The sequence below is a fragment of the Notothenia rossii genome, assembly GCF_949606895.1.
Source record: "Notothenia rossii genome assembly, chromosome: 2".
Classification (NCBI taxonomy): domain Eukaryota; kingdom Metazoa; phylum Chordata; class Actinopteri; order Perciformes; family Nototheniidae; genus Notothenia; species Notothenia rossii.
In genome coordinates, this window is record NC_136904.1 from 45,090,887 (window position 1) to 45,111,637 (window position 20,751).

The window sequence follows — 20,751 nt, forward strand, 5'->3', positions numbered from 1 at the left end:
AACGAGTGCATCAAAGTCAGGTTGAATGTCTGAGGTGGAGATGCAAAGCACAGCTGACAGATGATCATCAGTGAGAGAGGATCTATACCTGGATTTCATAAACCTCATCTTTGAAAATGTTTGTTCACATATGTAGGTAGAGCCAAAGAGAACCAACATCTTCATGAGTCTCCTCATGTTTGGAAAGTCCTCCTCCTTGAGAGAAGAGTAGAAATCCAGCAGAGATCCTGACTTAAAGCGCTCTACCAGTACTGCATCAGACTGCAGGTCAATGAGTTCCAGCTGAACATCACTGGGTGCATTATCCATACTGCAGGTAAAGGGAGAGGAAATCATGAGCATTTCATCCTCGATTGTTCGGAGATCTTCAAGTCGCCTTGAAAACTCACCATGCAATGCTCCTAACATGGATGAGTACCTGCGGAGGTGATCTGCTGATGGTGTGACTTCTTTCAGGGTTTACATGTGAGTGAGAGTGTTGCTCTCCAGTTGGCTTGAAATAAACTGCATCTTTCTCATGAAAGCCTTCACCAGGCTGTGCATTTCATGAACAAAAAGGCCCTTGCCTTGCAGTTTGGTGTTCAGTTCATTCATCAGTGCAGTCACATCAACAGCAAATGCAAAATCTGCCATCCAGTCCTCATCTGAGAGCTCTGGGATGTCTTTGCCTTTCTTCTCACAAAACTCTTGAATCTCTGCTTTCAGGTCCCAAACTCTTTTTAGCACTTTGCCCAGGCTGAGCCATCTGACAGTTGTGTTGTAGCCGATGTCACTATGCTCAGTCTCATGCCCTGACGAAGTTTACTATTTTAGTAACAACATCAATAACATGGTGAATTTTTAGCACTGACTTGCACAACACATGTTGGTCTATAATACAATGCAAAAATACCAATTTCTGATATGCGTCGATTTCAGTCACTTTATCTTGCATACGTTTCAAAAGTCCAACATTTTTACCTGTAATATTTGGACAACCGTCTGTTGTGACACCTGCCAGTCAGTCCCATTTCAGTCCCAGCGTGTCCATGCACGCATTTACCTTCGTGAACAGATCGCTCCCTTTCGTCGTCCCTTTCATCAGCCGCATTGATGCCAGCTCCTCCGTAATCTTGAAGTCCGGCGTTATCCCACGAACAAATACGAGTAACTGCGCTGTGTCGTGGACATCACAGCTCTCGTCCAAAGCCAAGGAGATAAAGTCAAAACTTGCCACTTCATGTTGCAGCTGAAGCTCCAGATTCCCTGCAATGTCCTCGATCCTTCTCGTCACGGTTCGCCTGGACAGCGGGACTTGCTCAAAGGCTTCTTTTTTTTCAGGGCATATTCAGCATCAGCCAAGTTTTTGTATTTCTCCGCGTGTTTCGTCTCGTAATGCCGACTCAAATTGTAGTCCTTGAACACGGCGATCTGCTCCCCGCAAACTAAACACGGCTTTACCTCTGACTTCAGTAAATAAATACTTAGCAGTTCAATTTTAGTTGAAAACCCTACATTCGGCATCTACCTTTCATTTTTTAGCATGAGCTGACATTTTTGAGCGCTAAAGTCGTCCTGAGACAATGATCCAATAACGCGCACATCTTGATTTGCCGTATTGCGTCATTATGTACGTGAATAAAAAACAACTTCAAAATAAAAGCATTGTAGCTTTAGTCCATGCATGAGGTAAAATGAGAAAATATGTTTATTTTTGGAATTTCCAATTAACCTTACACGGGCCGGTCAGAGTCAACCAATGTATGTGGCCTGGGGGCCGTACAATGCCCAGGTCTGATCTAGACAAAAATGACTTCTACAGGTACTTACAACAAAGGGATTACTTTAAGAAGCACATCAAAAGAGATCCCTCTGGTGCTCTGGAGTTTGCGCAGAGCATCAGATTGGGGAAGAAATGGGATTTAAGTGACTTTGAACGTGGCATGGCCGTTGGTGCCAGGCGGCTGGTCTGAGTATTTCAGAAACTGCTGATCTACTGGGATTTTCACACACAACCATCTTTAGGGTTTCCAGAGAATAGTCTGTGAGCAGCAGTTCTCTGGGAGAAGGCTGACTGGTTCAAGGTGATAAGAGGCAACAGTTACTCAAATAACTACTGGTTACAGCCAAGGTATGCAGAAGAACACCTCTGAACCACAACACGTGGAACCTTGTGCAGACGGGCCACAGCAGCAGAGACCCCACCGGGTGCCCCTCCTGTCAGATAACAACAGGAAACTGAGGCTACAATTCTCACGAGCTCACCAAAACTGAACAAAAGAAGGTTTGAAAAATGTTGCCTTGTCTGATGAGTCTCCATTTCTGCTGCGACATACGGACAGTGGGGTCAGAATTTTGCGTAAACAACATGAGAGCATGGATCCATCCTGCCTTGTATCTACGGTTCAGGCTGGTGCGGGTTAATAGTTTGGGGGATAGGTGATGATTTTTCATAGACAAGGTATTTCATCAATATTAAGATACGGTATATACAGCAACAGTACCCGACAGTGATAATGATGAGGAAGAACAGCTACTCTTCTCTAATATCATTTGCCCAAGCTACATTCCGCAGGCAGAGTTGGAGTCACCAATAATTGAGGGTGAAATAAGAAGAGCACATTTAAAAACGAAAACTGGTAAATTACTAGGGGAAGATGGGTTTACAGTGGAATATTATGAGGAATATTTGGAAATCTTGGCTCTGGTTTTGCAGGTTTATCAAGAGGCTTTTGCCACCAACATTTAATGATGCTTTAATATCTCTAACTTCTCACGGAGATAGAGACAGAGCAGACCCATATAATTTGATATAATATTTAAAGGAACAAAGTCTATAGTGATAACCAACAGGGTTAGTTCTCACTTTTTCAGCTTGTCTAGTTGGACTTGTCAAGGGTGTTCTTTGAACCCCTTAATGTTTATCATTTTCTTTCAGAAACATTAGCTGTTAGGATCAGGAAGGAACACAGGCTACTACTGTATGCAAATGACATTTAAGATCTGGTGACTCCTGTACCAAACTTAATGGACACTATTGAGTCCTACTCTAGACTTTTAGGGTACATATCATACATACACATGATTTGTAGATAGCAGGAGAGTTGCATAAAGATGGTAAAATCATGTCTTATACAGTCTTAATTTGTCAATCTGTTGATGCAGTGTTCCGCCACTATTTCTATTGAAAAATAGAAAGTGTTTTTGTGTGTGTATGTGTTTCTCTTACCATGACAGTAACCAAGAAGAGGACCAAGGTGCTGCGCAGGTAGGAGTGTCTGAACTGATTGGGTTTACAGTTTGGGTCATTGACTATTTCAAGAATGAGTTCTTCCTGTCAAAACACACACAAAACCCACAAATAATAATTTACACAAAATGGTGTCAACTGAAACGTATCTAAAATAACAATAATCAGATTTGTTCCAGACAACAGTAATTCAATATCCAATAATACTGTGATAAGTGAACAATTGGCTCTGCTGTTTCTTTCTAACACTAAATATTTGGAGTCGGTTGTCTGTCCTTGTATGTTAAATATATTGCTTGGATGAGGGTAAAGGTACTTAGCGCAAGCAATTTTTGACTGCATATTATACTTCATATTTTGGATACACTTTACTCTACAAAGCCTGTTGCAGCAACTCTCCGTGTGTGCATCGAATGTGCGTCTTTTTGACATTTTATTCGGGATATATTTAATCTAATCTTATCTAATCTAATATTGTCTATACTCTTTACTGCAAATTAGCAGAATACTGTGTAGACTTCAAATAATTATTCTTTCGACTTAAAGTCGTGGGTTTCTGTTTGACTTCTTTGGTCAAGAGTTATCTCCCAAAATAGCAGCTTGTCAATGCAATCCACTAGAGTTTATTCCAAGAAATGTTCCGACCATTTATTCTCTTTAACCCCCTAATGTCCAAGAAATAAGTGACATAATAGATTAACAAAAATTATCTTCAACTGGTCACGACAATATTTCTGCACAGGTGAAGCATTCTGTTATGCAGCCACTTGCTCACATATGTTCATTGTAAACGGGCGTTCCATTGTTTAAAAGTGATGATCCATGTTGCCTTAATAACTTTAGACCCATATGTAGTTGGTCATGTTTTTCAACAATATAAACATTTACATAGGATTGTTTTTCATGTAGATTCCAATGCAATGTACACACACCGAAGAGTTGCATGAATATGGTTTCCATATACTACGTACAAATGGCTGAAATATTGTGTTTCCCACAGAAGACAATTTGTTTGTGGTAAGGGTTTTAATTCGAGCAAAGCCAAGGGTCCCACAGGGGTCCTTTTAGGGACCATTATTATTCATTTTCTACGTTTAGGATTTGTCAAATGTCTCAAACATTCTTTCTCCAATAATGTCTGCAGATTACACAACCCTAGTTCTCTTCTCGTTAAACTGATTCACTAATTATGGATGCTCATTTCGTCTAAAACAATTGCCTATGCCAATTGGTTTAGATTTAATAAACTATCATTACAAAAACATCTAAAATGTATTATTAAATGAAACAGAACACTACAGATAACCACACACAGGATCTAGATTTAAATGTGACTTGTGTACCTCCTCCTCACACCAGTCGTAGACCTTCCACTGAGAAACATGTCTGGCTCGGTGTCTCTTCCACAGCTCTAGGAACAGAGTGGCTGAAAAGAGTCAACCAGTTAAAGAGGGAACATGTTAGATTATATATAAGAGCAGAGCATTTTAGATAAGACTTAATAGTAAAAAACATTGGGTTAGGTATCATAATACATTGAATGAAATCTAATTAGAAACTCACCCCAGATTGCCATGCACATAGCAAAAGCCACAGTTCCTTCATTGTCAAACAGGTGGCTAACCTGTGTGGATATAAACACTTAATGATAAGGGCTGCCCCAATTAGTCGACTAAACGTTAGTCGACAAAAAAAGTCTTAGTCGACACATTTTTCATTAGTCTATTTGTCGGAGAAAAAAAAATATGCAGTCCTCTCAGACTTCATTCAGGGCTGTGCCTGGTCTTTGAGTGAATTTTTTCAGGCAGGAAATCCAAAGTGTGGATCTTTCTGAGCCAGTAAAGGACGAGCTCCTCAAGGTGACATGCAAACTCCACAGGAAACAAATCTCCTCCACATCCATTTCATAACATCTTAATAATAATCGTAATTATCCCCATATTTTTCCATTTGATGTGTAGTATTTATTGGGTTGTTATATTCAGATATCAATGATAGAAACTAGACATAAAGGCTCAATGTGTCCTCGCCACACACACACACACACACACACACACTAAAATTAATAATTGTGCAAGTTCTCCCACTTAAAAAGATGAGGCCTGTAATTTTCATCCTAGGTATACCCCAACTATGAGAGACAAAATAAGAAAAAGCAATCCAGAAAATCACATTGTCTGATTTTTAAAGAATTTATTTACAAATTATGGTGGAAAATAAGTCTTTGGTCAATAACAAAAGTTCATCTCAATACTTTGTTATATACCCTTTGTTGGCAATGACAGAGGTCAAACGTTTTCTGTAAGTCTTCACAAGGTTTTCACACACTGTTGCTGGTATTTTGGCCCATTCCTCCATGCAGATCTACTCTAGAGCAGTGATGTTTTGGGGGCTGTCGCTGGGCAACACGGACTTTCAACTCCCTCCAAAGATTTTCTATGGGGTTGAGATCTGGAGACTGGCTAGGCCACTTCAGGACCTTGAAATGCTTCTTACGAAGCCACTCCTTCATTGCCCGGGCGGTGTGTTCGGGATCATTATCATGTTGAAAGACCCAGCCACGTTTCATCTTCAATGCCCTTGCTGATGGAAGGAGGTTGTCACTCAAAATCTCACGATACATGGCCCCATTCATTCTTTCCTTACACGGATCAGTCGTCCTGGTCCCTTTGCAGAAAAACAGCCCCAAAGCATGATGTTTCCACCCCCATGTTTCACAGTAGGTATGGTGTTCTTTGGATGCAACTCAGCATTCTTTCTTCTTCAAACATGTCTAGTTGAGTTTTTACCAAAAAGTTATATTTTGGTTTCATCTGACCATATGACATTCTCCCAATCCTCTTCTGGATCATCTAAATGCTCTCTAGCAAAAATGTCAGACGGGCCTGGACATGTACTGGCTTAAGCAGGGGGACACGTCTGGCACTGCAGGATTTGAGTCCCTGGCGGCGTAGTGTGTTACTTATGGTAGCCTTTGTTACTTTGGTCCCAGCTCTCTGCAGGTCATTGACTAGGTCCCCCCGTGTTGTTCTGGGATTTTTGCTCACTGTTCTTGTGATAATTTTGATCCCACGGGGTGAGATCTTGCGTGGAGCCCCAGATCGAGGGAGATTATCAGTGGTCTTGTATGTCTTCCATTTTCTAATAATTGCTCCCACAGTTGATTTCTTCACACCAAGCTGCTTACCTATTGCAGATTCAGTCTTCCCAGCCTGGTGCAGGTCTACAATTTTGTTTCTGGTGTCCTTTGACAGCTCTTTGGTCTTGGCCCTAGTGGAGTTTGGAGTGTGACTGTTTGAGGTTGTGGACAGGTGTCTTTTATATTGAAAACAAGTTCAAACAGGTGCCATTAATACAGTTAACAAGTGGAGGACAGAGGAGGCTCTTAAATAAGTTACAGGTCTGTGAGAGCCAGAAATCGTGTTTGTTTGTAGGTGACCAAATACTTATTTTACCGAGGAATTTACCAATTAATTCATTAAAAATCCTATAATGTGATTTCCTGGATTCTTTCCCCCCATTCTGTCTCTCATAGTTGAAGTGTACCTAGGATGAAAATTACAGGCCTCTCTCGTCTTTTTAAGTGGGAGAACTTGCACAATTGGTGGCTGACTAAATACTTTTTTGCCCCACTGTATGTGCAAATATAAGAGGGAACCAGCCATAGCAGAGATTTATATATAAAACCCTACCAATGGGAAAGTCTGTGTGCAGACAAAGACGGCCAATTAGCAGCAGCATACAAAGTAACATGCAATGCACAATGGTACACTGTATCCAAGCTCTTTAGGCACTGTTCAGAGGCATTCATGTAAAGCAGATCACCATAATCCAATACAGGTAAAAACGTTGTAGAGATCAAATGTTTCCTTGTCTGAAAGGAGAAACAGTTTCTCAAGCTATTTTTATTATATGTACAGCACTTTGGCTTGACCAAAAATCGTTTATAAATTTGCTATATAAATAAAACCTGATTCGATTTGATTTGAAACAGGATTTGTTTCTGAAAAAGAAACTTACTTTTTGTTTTAGCTTTGAAACAACATTTTTAGTGTGTTACTTGAAAGATAAGTTTTGATCAATAGTAAAACCTAGGTATTCATATGTAGTGACCCTTTCAATGTCAGTCCCTTGAACAGTACACATCTTGGGGAGAATAGAGGTTAACTTTTTGCCATTTGAGAATATACATGCGACGATTAGTCAAGTTATCGCCTGAATTGACGACTATTGGTCGACTAGAAAAAGCCTTCAGTCGAGGGCAGGCCTAATCATGATATTGCTCATAAAGTAGGAAGAGCATAAATATGGTACAAAAAAATCACATATAAGGCTTTTCCCAAAAGCAGGAGTAAGTGAAGTCCTGACACACCTCTTCTTCACAAAGCAATAGCTCAACACTCATTACACAAGACTGACTCGTGAAGGCCGGTCGGCTTGATAAGATCTGACCCAATCTCACAAGTAATCACAAGGACAGAAGAGGGAGCAGGTTACACACATATGCCATACAGTACACACACATATGCCATACAGTACACACACATATGCCATACAGTACACACACATATGACACAAACACACACACACACACACACACACACACAGAAGACAAGACGCAGGACACACTTACAGCACATGTAATTTGCGAAAACCTAAGGCAGAGTGCAACTTATCTGCCCGTCTTCCTGTAGATTGTGCCTCACGTCACATGAAATACTTTCCACCAAACTTTTAATGATGTTTTTGGATACATCCAATGTCATCTTCACACATACACATTTCAGTAAAAAAAAACTACATATTTTGTTCATGCAAATCCAGCATGGGTTAATATCTCCCATGATTATTCTGTTTACAAGATTAGATTAGTGTGGTGAAGTGTCTGCACAGAGCCAACTAAGAAGACACCAAACGCCCGCCTACTGTTCAGCATAATACCATCTGGCATAAAACACAGCTCCTCCACTGTCATCCTCCACACCCTACCATAAAATAATTGAAGATTTGCATTGTGTAGCATAAAAGGAGCACAACTTGCAATGTAAACAACGGATCAAGTTGTGTGGTCCTTACCATTGCTCTTTCCAATGTGAGTGATCAAATCAACAGAATAACATGACATAAGAAGAGCTTACCTTAGCGTAGGTGCAGGTGTCTGACAGCTGCCACACGACACACCTCTTATCACAGCGAGGACACATAATGATGCTGGACTGGCACACTTCCATACTAAGGACACACAGAGAGTCAAAGTCTAAAGGGTTTTCAGAATAAAATGTCATTCAGAAGATTCTTTTTTCAGAACAAACTTAGGTAACAGAAAGTGTTGTTGTCACTCATCACATAGACTTAGAGACATTTGGACCTCATGCAACAACCAGTCTCAAAATCACATTAGTTCCAAAGTGGCCAATGAAGGTAATTTAGGAGAACCTGTGGTGTTGGTCAATTTTTTTTATTTGAAAGGGGTGATGAAATTCATGAGACCTACCCAAACCAACCTACAGTTAAGACAATACAACTTGAACTGGGGTAGGGCATTGAAATTGAACTTATTAGTCTGACCACATACATTTTACCACACTAAGCTGGTTTAAGTCCTTTTTATCTGTACTACCTCAGTTTGTACGTGTTAACGATGAATCTTCCATGCAAACTAAAGTTGGTCATGGAGTGCCACAGGGCTCTGTACTATTCTTTTCAACTTGTATATTCTTCTGTTAGGCAATATTATAAGGAATCACTGTTACATTTTGTTTGTATGCGGATAATACTCAATTATATTTATCAATCAAGCCTGATGAAACCAATCAACTAAATACAATTCAATAATACCTCAAGGACTTAAAAACTTAAATTATGTAATGTTAAAAACAGACAACTGAAGTTATTGTGAACTCTGAAACAGACTATCTAAAGATATACTTACTGTTGGAGCCACAATGCATGTGTCTTTGTTTTTGTTTTTATCAGCACAAGTTTAATGTACAGGGTATATGCAGGAATCCTGAAGTCAAATTTAATACCTTTTAAGACCTTTTTTAAGACCCTTTCCATACATTTTAAGACCTCATCGCAACTTTGAGTTCTAACCGGTTACATTGGCGACACACTTTACCTCACATTGACTATATTGATTGTAAGATAGCACAACTAAACAGAGTGCAGACAGACTACTGAAGCCTCCTTTCCACATGAACTTCAACCTCTCTGTGAAGGTCAGGTTTAATGCAGTATGCTGCTTTGTTGCTTCTGTACTCTGTGCTCTTTCATTCCACTAAAACTCATCAGAAACCATTAGAAACCAGTATTTGACCAATAAACAAAACAATTGACAAAACTTTGAACTATGAATTATATCAAACTTTGGTGAGCTTCAGCGGGGTAATGCCATAGGAGCTCCCTCACAAATACCCAGGGGTTAAATTGGGCTGGGGCTGTCCGGGGCTAAGCACTGGCACATAGGACGATGCTCTGACGTCATCACCCTCACACATTTGTCATATGTTTACAAAAAAGGATATATATGTTAAGACTTTTCTCGTTCTTAATATAGACTATATTAGGGTCTATATGTGTTGACTTTACTTTAAAATAGCAGATCCCTGTGACCGGATATAGCTTGGCTTAGACTCCGGCCCCACGAGGACGCATACGGTAAAACGCATACGCAAACGCAAAAAAGTCTTCCGTTCACACGCATTCGATTCATTAATATGTCCGTTCACACTAGACCGCTGCAAATGCTGGAAATGATGTAGTACATATGTCAGGCCTGTAAGTGGCGCTGCTGCCGCCACAAAATACACCAAAAGCAGCGAAGAAGACCCCGGAACATGGTTGCCATGGTTGCCCTTCTATTTATTCTCCGCGGTGGACGGCGTGTTCTCCTGCTGTATATCTCTCAGGTAGTCCACCAGCAGATGAAAAACACCCACCTCTCCGCCTCTTCCAAGGAACGAGGGGACCGTGCGGCAGAGTTTCCGTAAAAAAAAATGTTCCGCCGGTCAACATGTCCATTAAAGTTTAAATCTTCCGTACAAAATTAGAAAAGTGCCGGTCAGAGGTCTTCTTTGTTATTTATTGAGCTTTAAACAAATTGATGACGACTCTGTTCTCTGTATAATAATATTTAATAAACGGTGACTTCCTCTCTTTTCCTCCCCCTCTTCTGACAGCCCAGCAGCAGCAGGAGACGTGGGGAGAGGGAGGCGGGCTATTTCATCGTAATCAGAAAATGATCATATAGGGCTTACACACGGAGCCGTTGGACCCCCAGAGCGTTGCGTATGCCGGTCTACCCACCTTGGGACCCCCCCACAGAGCGGAGCAAGGCAACGAAACTTAAAATAAGAAGCAGCATTTTACGGCGCGCTATGCATGGGGCCGCCTTGAGGGGGTTTCCAGACATGTCGTTTCAGTAAATTAAAGGGTGTTTCATGTTGTCGTTGCTGTGGGACTTCTTAATACCTTGGAAAATGCCGTTTAATACTTTTTAATACTTTTTAAAAGCCTTAATTTTCACTAAATTGATTTATCAACTTTTAATACTTTTTAAGACCCCGCGGACACCCTGATGTAACATGCAGTTCTGCCATTGAACACAAGATGGAGCATTCACAAAGTTCTCCCGCTCCAATCCCTCAGTGGCTTAAGTATAGATTAGGTTAAAAAGTCACTAAACTTACTCTGGATGGCATTAACTTGGCCTCCAGCACCACTGTAAGGAGTCTCGGCTTTATCTTTGATCATAATTTGTCCTTGTCATTATACCCATTATATCCCTGCATTCTAGGAATGGTTATTCCAGTTTGTGTCCGGGCGGCCGACACCCTCTCCACATTTAGGAGTAGGCTAAAGACTTTTCCTTTTTGATAAAGCTTATAGTTAGGGCCGGCTCAGGCTTGCCTTGAACCAGTCCCTAGATATATGCTGCTAAAGACTTCCACTGTCGGGGGACATTCGACGTTCACTTTTCATTCCTTTCTCTTCCACTTTTGAATGCACTCACGTACTCTCTATAAATTCATGTCCCAAAACATGATGGCATAATAGCCTATAAGTTAAGAATGCTCACTCTGATGGTCATCATATTTGGAGAGGGAAATACCAGGTAGGTGACCTACATCACAAAATAGTCAGAATAAGAGTAACCCAATAAAATAAAGTGTATTAGTTCTAAATTGCAAGCCTCTAAAAGAAAGGTGTAAATAGTACAGGTTTTATTGAAACTGGAACCTTAATTCAAAGTACAGTATACAATTCATCAAATAATTCTGTGAGAGGTCAAGTATATAGATACTAGAATATAATGTTAAATGTCAGGTTCCTCAGAAACGTTAGGGGACACATGTTGACAATCTGCACAGCAGGTGCAGAACCCCGTACAGGGAAGGCCAACAGAGAGGCACTGGCACTTTCCACTCTCTCCACACTTTGCATCTTTGTAATACAAGTGAGTAATGTCTCTCACTTCTGTAGGTGCTGGGGTTTTTTGTAAATAGCACTGGTTGAATGGCCCCATCTCTGACAATCCACCCCTTGCCTACAGGACTCCATAACAAGGGTTTGGGTTCGGCCTGTGACACCATATCGCTGTCTGAAACATTGCTCTTTACATGTTGTTGAAATGCATCCTCTGTTGGCGGCAGATTTTCCGAGGCTGCATCTGTTGTTGATGCAATTATGAACCTCAGTTCATCCAAGTTTGTGCACATCAGTCCAATTTCCTTTTTTCCATAGAAGCGCAAATTCTCTTGCGACTGGCAAAGACTCTTCCAAGCTGGAAGAGAGTCCACAATGGGCCAGATATTTGAGCTCACTGAGATGGGTCTTGATTTGGTGAATGCTGTTGTCTTTCCTATTCTGTACAAACTACTTGTTGTGCCACAGCCAGTGAGTGCACGACATGCTGGTAGACAGTTAGACATGTCTTTTCCAATTTTCTCACGTATGGTGTTGATGGGGACATATCTCTGAGAAAAGTGATTGAGTCCTATGTTCCTATCACCAAAAAGTACAACTTCCGTCTTAACTATAGCTAAGTTTACAGGACTATAATTCAGTATTCTTTTAGGTACATAATTGGTGAAGTAGGACAGCAACCTGGTTCATACCTCAGCTAATCTGAAGAGGAAAAGAGTGGTCATTCTCAAGTTATGGGCTTTTCTGTCACCGTTCCCATATTCGGCCTGGTCTAATTTGGCTCTTTTTCAGGGATTGGGGTAGTTCTAAAGAACCAATACAACGTTTTTTCCCCCAAAATAAAATTTGACAACAATCAATTTCATTAATGGGAGACCCTAAAGATAAGAAAAATCATAGTTAGATTTTGAAATACCCCTATCCGAGGTAGAACAAAACACAAGGGCCCTTCCTGCTAGACTATAACTCAACATCTGGGGCATGAGTGTTTGTGTCTCTGCCAATATTTCAGGAGTATAAAAATTTAATTTGGTTGTTTATTGATAGATTGATTGGTCTAAACTTTCCCACACGCAGATCAGAAATAATTACATGGAGTGATTTACAACAACTACAGATGTCCAAAATATTCCAAATTTAAAAAAATCCTTAAAGTGTACGACCAAAAAAGACCAGTGTTTCCCACGTTTAAGTTCATTTACCAGATAATATTACCTTCTGACTCACATTAGAGGGTTGGAGTTGAAAAAGATAAGTCCATAAAGGAAAATGACCACGCCCAGAGCAGCAGCCGGGACCAGCAGTTTGGTATACCAGCCCAGCCACAGGTAGTACAAAGCCACTTTCTCTCCGAAGTAATTCCTGCAGGGAGGAAACACACAGGCAGACATGAAGTAAAAAAACATTGGCGACTATAAAAAGTGTTTGCTCACCTGGGACTTTTATTGGTGTACAGTGTTTAATCACAGATATTTTTCATAACCAAAATACATTTTGATGAATGTTTGTTAACAGGTCTCTTGTCAGGTTTAACAAGTAGTGAGGGTTTACTGGGAATATCTGATCGAGTCCCTTATCTCCAAGGTTATCAAATTCAAATCTCAATAATTTTCAATGACACTTTTAGAGACGTGCCCTTTCTCGATTTTCACACATTTTACGAATCAATAACATTATCTACATAAAACACCACAAAATGTGATTCCTGCAACACGTACAAAAAAGCTGGGACAGGGGCAACAAAAGACTGGGAAAGTTGAGGAATGCAGAAAAAACTCCTGTTTGGAACCTTGGAACAGAGGTGGGAAGTAACAAAGTAATTAAGTAGATTTTTCAGGTATCTGTATTTTACTTTTTACTTCCTACATTTTACACACAAATATCTGTACTTTCTACTTCTTACATTTTCATAACAGGCTTGTTACTTTTGTTTTAATGCATGTGAGGTGAATTACGAATTATTTTTATTTTGCATCATTGCGGGCCTTCCCCGACATCAAGACTGATTTAAAACGAAATGGATGTGACAAATGGAGAAGACGAGCCATGGTGTGCAGATCATGCCCGACAGACGAAAACAACGTAAAAGACGTATGACGAAACAGCTTCCCAGAGACGGGAGAAAGGTGTAACGGCATAATGTCCAAGAGTAACGCTAGTACAGTCAGCGACAGGACTGAAAATGAAGATGACATCGACAGAGGCGATTCATCAGACCACCAGTAAGACGCATCCATGGCCTTACTTAAGGGAGAGGTTTGAACTTGTGGGCGCAAAAAATGCACTATAATCATTTTAGTTTGATTTGTTTAGGCCTATATTAAAGGCAAAGGAACCCATCCATAATGTTGGCGACAGCAAATACAGGTACTTTGTTTTTGTTGTTCACACTGAATACATTCAGAATGGCAGTAATACAAGTTGAAATTAAGCTCCTTTTCAATTATGTTAATATTATATTAATATGATGTAAGGTTCAGTTTGTTTTGCACAAACAGCCAGTTTAAAAGTTACTTTTTACTGCGAGTACATTTCAGAGACTGTACTTTTACCTAAGTAAAATGTTGAATCAGTACTTCTACTTTTAGCAAAGTATTTTTTTACACAAGTATCTATACTTCTACTTGAGTAAAGAGAGTGTGTACTTTTGCCACCTCTGCAGGTAAACAGGTTGATTGGAAACAGATGAGTGTCATGATTAGGTATAAAAGGATCATCCCTGAAATCAGTCGTTCACAAGCAAGGTAGGGCGAAGTTGACCACTTTTACCTCATTCACACCAACGGTGTTTCAGGGCCGGTTCGGAGCTGGAGCTTGAAAAGCACCGGATTTTCCTCTTCACACCGCAGCGGAGCAGCCTCTTGGCTCCGGAATCTGGTTCGTTTCAAGCACCAAAAAATTGTCCAGCTAGAGCAAAAGCACAGCATACATCACGCTTACGTCGAGGCGGGGGCAGGGGCAGATCAACTCCTGAACAACAATAAAAAGCCCGCGTTTTATTCAGTTTGTACACAACGATGGAGAAACTTAACAAGCAGCAGTGGTCCACTGAAGAGACCAGCTGCCTACTGGGAATCTGGTCTTCCGAAGAGGTACAGAGGAAGCTGGAGCACAATCGGCCATTGTTGTTGTTGTCGGTGTCAGCTGCTGTGAGGGGTTTCCGTGCGGTTTGGTTTTATGAAGCAGGCACGCAAACGGTTACGTCATGACGCAAACCATGACGCAATGACGCAGCACCAGTCGGACTCTGGGCAGTGTGAAAAGAGCCGGAGCTAAACCGAAGAACCGGTTCTGAAGCAGAAAAGCTCTAGCTTGAGCTTGAACCGGAGTTGCGTTGGTGTGAATGAGGTATTTGTGAACAACTGCGTGAGCAAAAGGTCCAACAGTTTAAGAATAATGTTTCTCAATGTACAATTGCAAGGAATTTAGGGATTTCATCATCTACAGTCCATAACGTCATCAAAAGATTCAGGGAATCCGGAGAAATCTCTGCACGTAAGGGGGGGTTGAAAACCAACATTGAATGTCCGTGAACTTCGACCCCTCAGCCAGCACTGCATTTTAAACCGACCTCATCCTGTAAAGGATATTACCACGTGGGCTGCTCAGGAACACTTGGAACACCATTGTCAGTGAACACAGTTTGTCACTACGTGTACAAGTGAAGGTTAAAACTCTACCATCCAAAGCCATATATCAACAGCACCCAGAAATAGAGATGGGTGAGTCCTGATTCATCCGGATCATTAACCCGGATCCTAGTAATGACCTGGGACTGACGAGTCTCCCCTCTCCATTAACCCGCGTCCTTTGAGTCCTACACCTGGTGACGTACAAATTAAAACTATAAATTGCGTCACTCGCTACCCTCCTTATAACATGTAAAATAACATTACAACGTACCCCAGTCCATCTGCCCAGTCTTTAGCAAGTAGGACAGCTACCAGAAGTTATCGTTTGGCTCAGGGGACGCGGATCAGTGAAACTTTCTGCAGACTCGTGCGGACTCAGAGCCGTAACCGTAGCAGATCCAGAGATCCAGACTCATCATGCACGAGTCAACAGCAGACTCAGATTCGCAAATCCTGACTGACTGAATGAAGGGAATTTCCTTCACTGTGCTAACCTAGCAGACGCTGAATCGCTGATACTGACGGAGTGACTCGAGAGTCAGCGGAACTTATCCAGGATTTCCTAAATACCGAGGTCCAAACATGCTAGGGGGATTCCGGGGTATAGATTTGGGGGATTTTCATGATCTGGTTAGGTGCTTTTTAAGTCCTGTGGGGGGTCACAAATTGGATAATATATTGATTTCAAACCATGTCAGTGGGCTGCAGCATCAATTATTTTTGAAAGTGTAATACATAAAAATCAGTTGATTGTTACTATTAATGATCAGGACATGCAGAAGAGGCTAAAAATGATCACAACAAATTGTCAACATTCATTTTCCATGTCTCTCTCCTTTCCATAACCTGCAGCCTCTCTTCCATTTTCTTTAGTCTCTCTGTCTTCTTCCTGTTCATTACTCTCTCTTTCCTCTACTCTTTCTCTTTGTTCAATCTCTCCCTCGTTGTTCACTTTTTGCTCCTCCTCACTTGTCGCTCCTGCCAGTGAATTAAAAGCAATTCAGCAATTTAGTTCATTTCAATTGTTTGTTTGATTCTCAAAAGAGAACAAAGATGTAAGCAAATTGTGTTTTATACAATTTTATGTTATTATGACATCATAACTGCAATAGATGTATGCCTATTGTCTATATTGTAAATGAAGACTAAGTTATAGATATATAGATAGATGGATAGATAGATGGATGGGGTTATTAAGCCTACATTCTTTTGTGTGATTGTACCTGCAGTTCCTCCCTGACTTCCATCACTTTCTCTCTCTCTGCCTGTCCTGTCTCTTCCTTACCAAATCTGAGCTTCGACTGACGTAGTGTTTTCATTATATCTGAGTCAGTGTAAAAAGAAAACAATACAATGTTATATCTTCAATGTTTTACTCCGATTGCAGTGTTTCCCATAGGACGGAGTCATAGTAGCGGTGCTAAGGCACGTGGTCCCAGCATAATGTGAGCGCGGAGCGCGTGGAATTTTTTAGTGCGTGCGAAGTGTGCCCCGCCAATTTATTTCTATGTGTCTGCCAGCACAAGAAAGGCTCTTGAGGCCAAGTACCAGGGCTGGTTCTAGCAAATTTGCTGCCCTAGGCAAGATTTTAGGCGAGATTTTATACATAAAGATTAAATGAAAAATCTCTACAAAAGACAAATACACTACAAAAACAGAAACTTATTGACATAGGTAATATACGTCAAAATGGCTTAAAATGTATTCAGTATTGTATGAACATTTTTTAATTGGGGGGGTGGACGTCACATCCTCTAGGGGGGTCCGGGGGTATGCCCCGCCGGGAAGATTTGTTTGAACATTTTAAAGTAAAATGCTTCAACCTGGTGCACTTTGAGCTAGGGCTGTACCCAAATATTCGACTATTCGAATATTCGTTCGTCGGCCAACTATTCGGGTTTCAATTTCGTTATTCGGATATTCGTTTTTTTATTTTTATTTAAAAATATATATATATTTCAAAATGTATGCTATTAATAAAGGCGAATTGCCATATTCTTATACTATAATTATACTTTTGAATTGCACTGTTAAAATGTGGAAATATATAAAATATCAGCCTGTGCTCCTGACATCGCGTTCACACACAGTTACGAACGCAAACGGCACGCTTCACCTCGCTTCACCTCGGACGACGGTAAGAAGAATATGTGCCAAATATGCAATAAGAAACTGGCCTACCACGGTGGCACTACAACTCTGAAAAGTCACCTGGATGCTGTAAATAGTAGCCTAGCTTAGCTGTTGTCAAGTTGCCATGATGAAGTTGCTTTATTCACCGTTTAAACAGTAAGGTTACACATGATAAAAACGTGCACTTACTTTGCTTGGAAAATAGTTGCAAGCAAGCAACCAAATTGTTTTTTTATATTAGTTTTTTTTTATTTTATCCGAATAGTGAACATAATAGGAGTAATGTGGGAGCATCTGGGGCTAAGGCAATGGCATAAAGTTGAGTAGCTCAGCCTAATAATAACTTGTGTGCATCCCCACGCATCCCAGCCATCAACATCCTCAACAATACAGCAGACCCTACAGTTACCCTACAGAGGACACATTTAGTTTTAATGTTTGCGAGTACTGAGACAATACATAAATATAAATCGTAATAGTATGCTCTTTCTGCGCTGCTGCTTAACAGCGTGTTGTCAGGTGTCTCGGATTCGGAGCGTGTTATGAAACCTTTTTTCAGGAAAAAAAAATTATACAAAAAAATACAAATCTCTCCGCACCGAATATTCGCTGCTGATTACCACCGAATATCCGGAGCCCGAAAAATGGTATTCGGGACAGCCCTACTTTGAGCACACAATTACTAGAGACCTTATCGGGGGTACAACTCTAAAACACCCATATGAAAAAGATCGGTTTGCATTTTAATAATCAAATAAGTATATGAACATAACCAATAACCTACTATAGCCAATAAAAAAATAAATGTAGCTTATTTTATTTGTTCCTTTGTATCTTATTTTAAAGATCTGTTTTTATTTATCCTAATAATTATAAAGGAGTGCCTTGAAAATATGTGTTTCCATAATTTGTTCTCTCTCGCTCTCTCTAAAGAGGAAAAGCCAGCATCTTTGATAGTTGGGGGGGGGGGGGGGGGTGTTCGTGCCCATTAATGTTGAAAGGTACAGACAGGTTTTAGACTTTTTTTAAATGCCAAGCGACATTCTGCACACGTTACAACAGCTTGACTCCGTAGTGAAAGAGTGGGGGTACCAGACTGGTCTCCATTGAACATGTGGGGTGCATTATGAAGCACAAAATACAACAACGGAGACCCTGGACTATTGAGCAACTGAAGGTGTACATCAAGAAAGAATGGGAAAGAATTCCACCTACAAAGCTCCAATAATTAGACACACACACACACACACACACACACACACACACACACACACACACACACACACACACACACACACACACACACACACACACACACACACACACACACACACACACACACACACACACACACACACACACACACACACACACACACACACACACACACACACACACACACACACACACACACACACACACACACACACACACACACACACACACACACACACACACACACACACACACACACACACACGACATTGTTGACTGGTTGTCCTGTAAACAGACCCGACCATCGAGCCCACTTCTTCTTCAGCTGCTTCTGCTCTTCACTTACTTTTGCTTGGAAAATAGTTGCAAGCAACCAAATTGTTTTTTTATATTAGTTTTTTTAATTTTATCCGAATAGTGAAAATAATAGGAGTAATGTGGGAACATCTGGGGCTAAGGCAATGGCATAAAGTTGAGTAGCTCAGCCTAATAATAACTTGTTTGCATCCCCACGCATCCCAGCCATCAACATCCTCAACAATACAGCAGACCCTACAGTTACCCTACAGAGGACACATTTAGTTTTAATGTTTGCGAGTACTGAGACAATAAATACATATAAATCGTAATAGTATGCTCTTTCTGCGCTGCTGCTTAACAGCGTGTTGTCAGGTGTCTCGGATTCGGAGCGTGTTATGAAACCTTTTTTTGGGAATTTCTTTTATAAAAAAAATATAAATCTCTCCGCACCGAATATTCGCTGCTGATTACCACCGAATATCCGGAGCCCAAAAAATGGTATTCGGGACAGCCCTACTTTGAGCACACAATTACGAGAGACCTGATCTAGGGGGTACAACTCTAAAACACCCATATGAAAAAGATCGGTTTGCAATTTAATAATCAAATAAGTATATGAACATAACCAATAACCTACCATAGCCAATAAAAAAATAAATGTTGCTTATTTTATTTGTTCCTTTGTATCTTATTTTAAAGATCTGTTTTTATTTATCCTAATAATTATAAAGGAGTGCCTTGGGAATATGTGTTTCCATAATTTGTTCTCTCTCGCTCTCTCGCTCTCTCTAAAGAGGAAAAGTCAGCATCTTTGATAGTGGGGGGGGGGGTGTTCGTGCCCATTAATGTTGAAAGGTACAGACAGGTTTTAGACTTTTTTTAAATGCCAAGCCACATTCTGCACACGTTACAACAGCTTGACTCCGTAGTGAAAGAGTGGGGGTACTAGACCGGTCTCCATTGAACATGTGGGGTGCATTATGAAGCACAAAATACAACAACGGAGACCGTGGACTATTGAGCAACTGAAGGTGTACATCAAGAAAGAATGGGAAAGAATTCCACCTACAAAGCTCCAATAATTAGTGTAACACACACAAACAGACAGACAGACAGACACTGACTTGACATCGTTGACTGGTTGTCCTGTAAACAGACCCGACCATCGAGCCCACTTCTTCTTCAGCTGCTTCTGCTTCTTTCTCTGTGAACCATGGTCAAATATCAGCACATACGTCACTTTGTAACATTAATATTACACATGGGCGGCGCCAGAGATTTTCTTTTGGGGGTGCTGTTGGGTATCTTGACGTTTCATAGAGGGTGCTCAAAAATGTAGGCTTTCCCATTAATGTACTGGGCACTGGGCATGATCAGCTCACGGCATGTAGGCTAGGTGTAAGTAGGGGCAAAGTGCTATTTTATAAGTGGATGGTGGACCTAACATCCTCTAGGGGGTTCCAGGGGCATGCTCCCACGGGAAGATTTTTTATATTGAAGTTAAAAGCATCAATCTGGTGGACTTTGAGAGCAACATTAGGAGATCTATTGATACATCTTTCAACACCCATATGAAAACAGAACTGGACACAGATTTACTTTTTCTTTATGGATATTTTATCCAGTCCTTTAGCTCACCTGAGTCTCTCAGTCTGACAGGAGAGGACTTTCCCTCCATATTGTTGTACAAACAGCTTCTAATATCCGTTAGTTAAGTTATCCTGTTTTTCAGCGGTTTATACCAGGTTCAAACATAATACACCAGCAGTTATGTGTGCAAGTGTATCACATGATGATGTCCAATACATTTCAGTT

At 40.7% G+C, this 20,751-nt stretch overlaps 1 protein-coding gene across 1 annotated transcript in view; it reads right to left on the reverse strand.

Moving 5' to 3' along the window:
• Positions 1-20,751, reverse strand: part of LOC307030403 (anoctamin-9-like) — a 112,017-nt gene that overhangs the window by 50,255 nt on the left and 41,011 nt on the right. The window contains 6 exon segments of the mRNA XM_079666789.1: positions 3,209-3,313; positions 4,573-4,655; positions 4,793-4,853; positions 8,368-8,461; positions 12,884-13,018; positions 20,061-20,140. Coding sequence (XP_079522915.1) covers positions 3,209-3,313; positions 4,573-4,655; positions 4,793-4,853; positions 8,368-8,461; positions 12,884-13,018; positions 20,061-20,140 — 558 coding nt within the window.